The 9679-nt window shown below is 56.7% G+C and overlaps 1 protein-coding gene across 2 annotated transcripts; it reads left to right on the top strand.

Annotated features, from left to right (window-relative positions):
* Positions 1-1177: 1177 nt before the first annotated feature.
* Trip10 (thyroid hormone receptor interactor 10) lies at positions 1178-9650 on the top strand. 2 transcript variants are annotated; one of them, XM_076850620.1, is made up of 15 exons: positions 1178-1272; positions 2474-2589; positions 2677-2733; positions 3491-3638; positions 3717-3779; positions 4003-4107; positions 4194-4322; positions 4857-5003; positions 5106-5300; positions 6232-6399; positions 6638-6747; positions 8483-8615; positions 8808-8944; positions 9026-9144; positions 9254-9650. In XM_076850620.1, the coding sequence occupies exons 1-15, from the start codon at positions 1249-1251 to the stop codon at positions 9400-9402; spliced, it is 1800 nt and encodes a 599-aa protein (XP_076706735.1). In that variant the 5' UTR covers positions 1178-1248; the 3' UTR covers positions 9403-9650. The 2 variants fall into 2 exon arrangements, with proteins under 2 accessions (XP_076706735.1, XP_076706745.1); XM_076850630.1 differs by lacking the exon at positions 6232-6399.
* The last annotated feature ends 29 nt before the right edge of the window (positions 9651-9679 follow it).

The following is a 9679-nucleotide window of genomic DNA, read 5'->3' as shown; positions in this document are numbered from 1 at the left end:
CAACCATGGGGCTAATCTGGGCTGAATCCCAAAGCCAGTTTGAGTCTCTGACCAGATTTGAGCCCAGAATTTTGCTGGGCTGGGCCCCAGTCCCTGACTGAGCCACTGAATCCCACCTTGCAATCAAAGGGTTTCTAGCCCAGAAGCCACCAGAAGCTGGGGCCCAGTCCCAGCGGAGCCAACAACTCCAGTGTAGGTTGGGAGCCGAGACACGGGAGATGATGGGGGCGGGGGGGGGGCAGATACCTCCTGCAGCCCCATCTGGGCGACTGTTATCTGTGTGGCCAAAGGGAGAGTGCCAAATGGGTGGCACCACTGGCACTTCTTCCCTTTCATCCCAGAGCCTCAAGGGGATTTACAAGGTGTGAACTGACTTTTATGGGAGTAGGATACAGACTTCCAAGCCCCAGGGCTCCAGTATCTAGGGGAGGGGCCGTGTTAGGATCCTAGGATCAGTAATGTTAATGAAACCTGATTGGGTTCATGGATGAGACTGGAAAATGGGGTGGTGAAAGCATGAACTGCACTGGAGCGGGGGAGAGGCCTGGGACAGGCGCCCCCAAGGACAGTTCGTCCTCAGTTTCCCAGTGGAGACTCTGGAGGAGAGAATGCAGGATGCGGTGGGGGCGCTAATGGACCCGGCCTTGGCGGAGGCACGTCCTGGGCAGGATCGAAGTCCTCCCATCCGTCTTGTGGCCGGAGGAACCAGACCATTAGTGGGACAAACGTAGACGCCTGGAGCCGGGTCGTCCCGCAAGAGCCGGGTGACCTCAGGTTCTCCCTTCAACTGAATGGGGGAGGGACTTGGCTTTGGGAGTTTTAGTGCCTTGGCCCTTTAAGGAACGATTGAGGAAAAGGAGGAAGGGAAGAACCATCTGCGGCGGGGGAGGAGGTGGGAGGATGAGAGGGGCCCCAGAGACTTAGAAAATGGGTGGGGGTCCTTTAAGGGGTCGGTCCAGTGGCTGCGGGCCGCAACGTTTCTTTTAGTGGGGCGGAGCGTCCGTTGGGCCCGCCTTCTCGTAGCCCCGCCCTTGGGGCGCCGAGCTGGGATCCGCGCGGGGCAGGAGGCGTGGCAAATCGTGAAGGGGCGTGGCATGACATAGAGTGGGCGTGGCAGTGCGAATCGGGGCGGGGCCGGGCGCACCGCCTTGGGCAGAGTCTCCCCGCGGAGGGCGGCGGGAGGCGGGAGGCGGGCGGCGGGCAGCGGGGACCGGGCGCGGCGGCGGCGGCTTCGGCGGCGGGAGCAGCATGGATTGGGGCACCGAGTTGTGGGTGAGTCCGGTCGACCCGACTCCAAGTTCTCCCTTGTTGGAATACAGACTTTCCCCCTTTGTCCCCACTGTACCTTAGCGCGGACTCGGCACTTTCCCTTCCACTGACCCCTGGGTCTCCACCCTCTTACCCCCCCCCCCCGTCCTCTCTCAGAGTTTTCAGCGAGTCTCTGGACGCCCAGAGACTAAGAGAGAGTTTGCAGGACTGGCGTAGGGAAACTGAGGCACGGGTTGGTTGAGAGTGAGGCGGAAAGAAGTTCTAGGACCAGGCCGGGGCAGCCCGGCGAGGTCACCTATTTTGAGCGCCCTGGTCAGGCCGGCGGCTTATCTTACGGCCCCTGGGTCCCTGCCCGCCGCCCGCCTGTCCGACTGGGAGGGGGAGGGGACCCTCTGGCCATCCTCTTCCCCACGTGGGACCTACTAGTACTGAGCGCCTTTCAGTCGCCTTTAACCTACACCTAGGAACTTGGAACGCTTCTGGAGGGGGAGGGGGCTGCGAGGCTCAGCCCCAGACCCCTCTCGGCCCTTCCCCAGTTCACACCCGAGGGCGGGGCTGCCCCTCGGCTGCCTCTTATCTCACCCAGGAAGCCCCAGAAATTTCCCCCTCTCCAAGCTGGACCTCAGAGCCCTCCCTTTTCTGGGGGCGGCGGAATCCCTAGGTTCCTGGGTGCAGCAGGGTAGCTAGATCGCCACCTCCTCTCCCACTGTGGGATTATTTTTGGAGGCGTAGTGGAGTTAATGGGGAAACTGAGTCACTCATCCGAGGACTCCGAATCAGAGAACTTGGTGTCTGCCTGCCTCCTGGCTATTCCGAAGTTCCCCCCCTCCATTAGCTGCTGCAAACCCTGCCCCTCTGGCCCTGACTCACGCCAGGCCGGCCGGATTTTCCGGTATCTGGGGGGATTAGGGGAGCCCGGGCAGTGGGAGGAGCCTTTCCAAATTTTACACCCCTCTAGGCTGTCGGGAGACCAAGACCCTGTTGTCCTGCAGGGGCCCCAGCCCTGTTCTCTGGCCCTTCCTGGGAAGGGGAGGGGGTTCCCGCCAGCTTCCTGCCTCCTCCTGCGCCACGCTGGGGCGGCGCCGGGAAGCCACTCCTCCTTGGAGCGCTGGGCTTTGAGGCTGCCAGTGCATCTGGTCGGTGGGCCCAACGTGGAGTCCCGAGGTCGTGACCCTGGCCCTCCCCATTCCATGCTCGCCATCAGGATCAGTTTGAGGTGCTCGAGCGCCACACGCAGTGGGGGCTGGACCTGTTGGACAGATACGTGAAGTTCGTGAAAGAACGCACAGAGGTGGAGCAAGCTTATGCTAAGCAGCTGCGGTGAGACCCTAGGCCTGTGCAGCGGCGGGGTACCAGGAGTGGCCTGAGGCTGGGTGGCTCAGCCTTCCTGCCTCTGTCTTCCTTTAGGAACCTCGTGAAGAAATATCTGCCCAAGAGACCTGCCAAAGATGACCCTGAATCCAAGTAAGGATGGAGAGGGGGATGACCCCCGCTGTCCTAAATCTGCTCCTCCTAGCCAGCCACCTTGGGTGTGGGGCTCAAGTTCTCTGCTTCTCCTTCTCTCATTTGCTAAGAAGGATGCTCTGGTTCTTGCAAAATGAGTGCCTTTGGGAAAGTGACTTCTCTATGCCTCTGTTTTCCTCATCTGGGAAATGGGACTAGTGACCATGGCCTTGTGTGAAGACAGCTGGGTTAAAGTGTTAAAAGTGTCCCGCCCACAGTGGCTGTCAGAACGTGTCTCTTCATTCTGAATCTCCCATTCCAAGATCTAAAAAACTAGAAATCAAACAAGTGGTTTTTTTTGTTGTTGTTCTGTGGTAACTTGACAGCAATCTTCAACAAAACTGACTTGATGTTGATTCTAGTCTTTTTATCCTGTAGTGTGAATATTGTTGTTCTTTATATCCAAGGATTGAAAATATTCTGGTAATAAAAATTGTCCTTGTACTGAACATACACAGACTGTTGCCCCTCGTCATCAATTCCTAACAGTACAGTGAACAACTGTGCCCATGGCATCTACATTGTGTAAGAGTTATACCCCTTTACCCAAGTGCCCAGGATTCTGAGTTCTAAATCACATCTTGAATCAAGGGCTGAGGATAAGGACTATGGATCAGAACTTATCATTGCTTTGGGGATGAATGTTTGGGGCATGGAGACGGGTCCTAGGGCATCCTGCTCCTGGAGAACCTGAATCCCAGCCTTTCCCCGGTCCCAGGTTTAGTCAGCAGCAGTCCTTCGTACAGATTCTCCAGGAGGTGAACGACTTCGCAGGCCAGCGGGAACTGGTGGCTGAGAACCTCAGCGTGCGTGTGTGTCTTGAACTGGTCAAGTACTCACAGGAGATGAAGCAGGAGAGGAAGATGGTGAGGGCCCCACTCCCTGGGTCTTGCCGAGGGCACCTGCCGGAACCCTGGTGAGCCTTCTCGCCCTCCTTTCCACAGCACTTCCAGGAAGGACGGCGGGCTCAGCAGCAGCTGGAAAGTGGCTTCAAACAGCTTGAAAATGTGAGTTCCCTGGGTCGTGGGTAGCTCTGGCCTGGGGAGTGGGGCGAGGGTGGCCCATCCCCAGAGCTGCCCCCTCTTTCTGGCCAGGACGCCCCTCTCCCAAGAGTTCCCAGCATACCCATGGCCCCCCATCTGCTGGGTGACTTCCCACCAGTCCCTAATGACCTTGGTTTCCCACCTCCCCTACTGGGGGTGGCTTCACTCGATCCTGTCTCCTCCACAGAGTAAACGTAAGTTTGAGCGAGATTGCCGGGAGGCAGAGAAAGCAGCCCAGACCGCTGAGCGCCTAGACCAGGATATCAATGCCACCAAGGCTGATGTGGAGAAGGTGCATGTGGGGCCTGTGACAGGCTGGACGGGTCAGAGTGGGACATGGCCAGAACCTGGCAGTAACCTCTGCCTTGTATCCCTCAGGCCAAACAGCAAGCCCACCTCCGGAGTCATATGGCAGAAGAAAGCAAGAATGAATATGCGGCCCAGTTACAGCGCTTTAACCGAGACCAGGCCCACTTCTATTTTTCACAGATGCCCCAGATATTTGATGTGAGCACTCCTCAGCTTTCAGCCTAACTCTTACACATGTGGCAACACCCCAGTTGCCACGTCCCCGTCCTGGGCTGAAGTAGAATTAGAAACCTGTAGTGACAAGGAGCTGTGCATTTACTCAAGCTTCCTTCCCGGGATGCTTTCTCTCCTTCTGGAACTCTTACTCGCTCTTCTAAAGCCCCAGCTCTAACAACCTCTAGGTCTCATCTATCTTCTCTGATTTCAGCCTCCTTTTCCTGTCTCTGTTCCAGCCTGGGTGCTGGGATCATCTGTGCTGCTTCTATTTTTTTTCTTCAAAGCCCTCTTTTGAGGAGGCTTTTCTGAGTCCCTAGGCAAGGGTCACCTTTGAGACCTGCGGCCCTGTGTTTCAGCCCCAGCCCCACTGGGCTGGAGCCTCCATATTGGACTGTCTTCCCCACCACACTGGGCAGGGGCTGGTGCTGATGGCCTGAGTGCCATCATGTTTGCAGAGCCCAACACATCTGAGCTGCCCCCACCCATGCTTCTCATGCCTTTGCCCCGGCCCCACAGAAGCTGCAGGACATGGATGAGCGCAGAGCCACCCGCCTAGGGGCTGGGTATGGGCTGCTATCGGAGGCGGAACTGCAGGTGGTACCCATCATCGCCAAGTGCTTGGAGGGCATGAAGGTGGCTGCCGATGCCGTGGATGCCAAGAATGTGGGTGCCTGTTTGGGCTGAGGAGTGGGCCTGGGGAGGGTCCCCCCAAACTAGGCACTTGGCCTTGCCCCTGACTGTCCACCCACTGCCCCTTCCCCCCAGGACTCCCAGGTCCTCATAGAGCTGCATAAGTCAGGTTTCGCCCGCCCTGGTGACGTGGAATTCGAAGACTTCAGCCAGCCCATGAACCGTGCGCCCTCTGACAGCAGCCTGGGCACCCCCTCAGATGGACGGCCTGAGCTCCGGGGCCCTGGCCGCAGTCGTGCCAAGCGCTGGCCCTTCGGCAAAAAGAACAAGGTGGGGGCCCGGAATCTTGTGGGAGAGGGCAGTGATGGGGACAGTCGAGGCCCCAATGAGTTGGGCCCAGCCACCGGAACGCTGAGTCCGGGGCAGGAATTTTCCTCTTGGCTGCAGGCCCGGGCTGGAGGGAAGGAAGGCGGGCGGGCGGCCCATTGGCTTGGGAGTCCCCCGAGGCTGAGGGGGGCAGGGTGGGGTCCTGTGGAGTCTGTCTGCTGCTTTTTGGATGCTGAGAAAAGATCTGCTAATGGAATTTCGTGTGGCCTGATGGCTTGTGAGCCTGTCCTTCAGGAGTGCTCCCACCGTAGTCCCTCCATCTGGCTCATGGGTTCCTGGTCCACCACTCCTTATGCCACTTTCTTTGGGGACTTTTTGGTTTTCAGTGTCAGAAGTAGACCTTAACACCCTCGTTTCCACCTGGACAGCCCCTGCTCCCCAGTGTGCCTTAGACCCCTCCCACTGACACCTGCCGTCTTGGCCTTTGGCCCTCTCCTCCCCTGACCTTTCCTGCCTTCCACACCCCTCTCTGAGTGGCGTGCCCCTTTGGCCTGTGTCTGAGCCCTTGATTCCTGCATGTGCCTCCCACACCTTCTAGACTGAGTCCAGAAAGCCCCTGGACAGCCGCGGGTCTGCGCTAGCCCCTGGTCCTAAGGGCCAAGGGATGCGGGAGATGGGGTAGGGGGGGCATGACCTCCAGGCGGCAGTCTAACGTCCTCCCTGCCACCTCCTGGATTTTGTGTTGCCCTTGCACGTGTGTTCTGTGTGGTTGTGCATCTCAAGTTGTGATTTTCTTACCGTTATGATTTTTTTTCTTTCTTTCTCCCTTTTGTTTTTCCTTCTCTGCGTCCATCTTTTCGTTCATCCGTCCATCCATCCTCGTTCTCTACTCCCGCCTCCTCCTGGCTCATCCCCTCCCGGCCCCTGCTGGTAGCCACGCCCCCCACCCCTCTCCCCTTTGGGGGGCCCCCTGCCCTCGGCCTTGCCTAACGGACCCCCGTCCCCCCGGTCCGGCCGCGACCCCTTGGCCATACTGAGTGAGATCAGTAAGTCAGTCAAACCGCGGCTAGCATCCTTCCGCAGCCTTCGAGGTGGCCGTGGGGTAAGTGAAGGCTGGGGGAGGAGGGACGGCCCTGGCCTGGCCCACCCAGCGGCAGGGTGGCGGACCCTGGGCTCGCTTCCCGCGGCCGGCTGGGCCCCTCTCCTGCTTCGCTCTGTGCATGGCCTTGCTCCCAAGAACCTTGGAAGGGGAGGAAGGCAGACTTGAATCCTCAAGAGTGTGCAGCGCCTGGAAGCTTCGACTTCAGAATCCCAGACTTAGGCCTCTCTCCGCCTTGCAGACTGTGGCGTCAGAGGATTTTAGCCACCTACCCCCAGAGCAGCAGAGAAAGCGGCTTCAGCAGCAGTTGGAAGAACGCAACCGGGAGCTGCAGAAAGAGGTGGATCAGAGGTACAGCCTGGCAGAGCCAGCAGGCAGGGGACAGATCGGTGCCAGGGGGTTACATTTAAAGGAATGGTAGAGTGCTTGCCTAGCACAGGGGAAAACCGACCAGAAAATAATTACACTCAGATGCACCCCAAAATCTCCCAGCAACACCAACAAGCAGGGTGGTTTTACAGGTCATTCTTCACCCACCCGGAGGAAACTGCTTTCCCTCTCCTGCAAGCCTTTCTAACAAACAAAGAGTGAGAGCTGCCAGCTTATTTAGGAGGCTGGGGAAACCTGGGTCCCTAAATCAATGAGCAAGAACTCAAGCCAATAAAATTATGGGCTCCTTTTACCTCACTTCTGATTTTAGATACAAAATCCTAGCCAAGCAAATCTAATGACATATTACAAAATAATACACCATGTATGGTGATACTTGGGTATAGGTACCTACTGCCACAGAACTGTATGCCTCAAGGTGACCACAGGAGGAAATTTTATGTTGTCTCCTTTACTATATAATCAGGAAAAAAATTTTAAAGAAAAAAAAAAAAAACTCATAATCAGTTGGGCATTATCTCAATAATGCAAAGATGGTTCAATATCAAGAAATCTAGCAGTCTAATCACCACAAAAGGGGAGAAAAGGATATGGCTGTCTACTTAATAATTGAAACACTTTAAATATTAACAATAAAAATTTGCCAGATGAAAAAGAAAATCTTTACTCACTCTTTCCAAGCAGCAAAATCCTCTTCCCAGTCCTGTTACATAACAGAATGACGTTTGCCACTTGCCAGGAGGCGGCCAAGTTCTAGTTTGCTGTCTGCGAGTAACCTCTCAGACAGATGGCTTTTCCGGGGGTGAAGTTTCATCTGGCACTAGGTGGTTTCAGGGTTTCTATGGTGGAGGGGCAGGTAAAGGGTGCGTGCCTAGAGTCAAGGGAGGCTGCTCGTGAATTCCAGAGGGCTCAGGCAGCTTGCTTCACCTTCTTGCCTCAGTTTCCTCATCTGTGACATGGGTCAGGTAATGACTAGAAAGAAGTTGAGCTGAGACTGCCATATTCCATGAGTGTCCCCACTACCCGGATGTACCCAGAGGTGGGAATGGGAGACTATGATAGTTTCACAGCTAGCAATCACAAACACCTGCTGGGCTCCAGGCACTATTCTGCACCCTCCACGTGAACTCCCTGATCTTGACTCAATGTTTCTTTTCTTTCCTGTCCCGACCCGGTGCTGGCAGGGCCTCACACTTGCCAGGGAAGTGCTCTGACACTGAGCTACAGCCCAGCCCCCTAGAGCTAGGATAATGCCTAGTATATACCAGGTACCCAATGTACATAGGAATAATTGAATTACTGTGGGGAACTTACTGTGTACCAAGTACTGCTCCAGTCCTCACACCAGCCCACACACATTGTTATTCCCATTTTCAAGGTTAAGATCTGCAGGCAAGGCTCTGTAGCCTAAGCTCACACCAGCAGGAAATGCCAAACGGAGAGTCAAACCCAGGCAGTGAGCCCTACTAGCATGGAAGCTCTTTGTTTTGAGACTGGGTTTGGCTATATTGCTCAGGCTGGCCTTGAACTCTTGGGCTCAAGCAATCCTCCTTCCTCGGCCTCCCGAGTAGCTGGCACCACTGGTGCAGGCCACTGTGTCTGGCCCCCACATTTGAGTTCTAACCAATGTCTGGCCTTGCTCCTTGCTTCAAGCCTCTGTTCACCTGCTACTCTTTCCTCCTCTGTCTTGCCCCAGGGAGGCTCTGAAGAAAATGAAGGATGTGTATGAGAAGACACCCCAAATGGGTGACCCTGCCAGCCTGGAGCCCCGGATCACAGAAACCCTGAGCAACATTGAACGGCTGAAATTGGAAGTGCAAAAGTACGAGGTAAGGGGAAGGCCCTGGGGAGGGGTGGAGTGACGGCCAGCCTGGCTGAGTCACTGCCGGGTGGGGGACAGGGATCCAGCTGTTTCTCATCACGGCCTTGGGTGTGCATGGGTGATCTCAGGAAATCTCCGGGTGCTGGATGGGCCGACCTCGGAGCCCTGCCCCACAGCTGATGTGATCTTGTCCTCCCAGGCTTGGCTGGCAGAAGCCGAGAGCCGGGTCCTAAGCAATCGAGGGGACAGCCTGGGCCGGCACACCCGGCCCCCCGACCCCCCATCCAGTGCCCCCCCAGACAGCAGCAGCAATGGGTCACAGGACAACAAGGAGAGGTGAGCTGGGAGGCCAGACAGGTGTGGCCCAAGAGAGCCACCGGGAGGGCCTGCTTCTATCTGCCTTCTTCTCCCACCCAGCTCTGAAGAGCCCCCCTCAGAAGAGGGCCAGGACACCCCCATCTACACGGAGTTCGATGAAGATTTTGAGGAGCCCACGTCTCCCATAGGCCAGTGTGTGGCCATTTACCACTTTGAAGGTGAGAACGGCTGGGGGGTGGGGGTAGGGGCACATCAGTTGCTCTGGGCGTCTCTGGCTGCGTTGTTCAAGTTCGCCTAAAGCAGAGACCCGGGCCCACCCCACGACAGGGTCCAGCGAGGGCACCATTTCCATGACCGAGGGCGAGGACCTTAGTCTGATGGAAGAGGACAAAGGCGACGGCTGGACACGGGTCAGGCGGAAACAGGGAGGTGAGGGCTATGTGCCCACTTCCTACCTCCGAGTCTCGCTCAACTGAACTTGCCAGAGGCGGGAAGAGGGGGCCTGTCGGCTGCTGCTTCTGGGCCACGGGGAGCCCTAGGACCTATGCACTTTATTTCTGCCCCCGTGGCTTTGGCTGAGACCTGTGTAACCTGCTGCCCCCCATCCCACCTGTCATCCCAACAGACCCGCTGTGCCTTCCAGCATCGATGTACATACTCATGTTCTAGTCTTCCCGCTACTTGGCTTGGGCCATTTTGTTTTATATAAAAAAAATTACGTAAAGTTTCTGGAGTCCGTGCCTTGTTAGAGGA

This window comes from Callospermophilus lateralis, chromosome 1 (genome assembly GCF_048772815.1).
Source record: "Callospermophilus lateralis isolate mCalLat2 chromosome 1, mCalLat2.hap1, whole genome shotgun sequence".
Classification (NCBI taxonomy): domain Eukaryota; kingdom Metazoa; phylum Chordata; class Mammalia; order Rodentia; family Sciuridae; genus Callospermophilus; species Callospermophilus lateralis.
The sequence above is the reverse complement of the archived record's forward strand: the minus strand, read 5'-3'. Positions and strand labels throughout refer to the sequence as shown.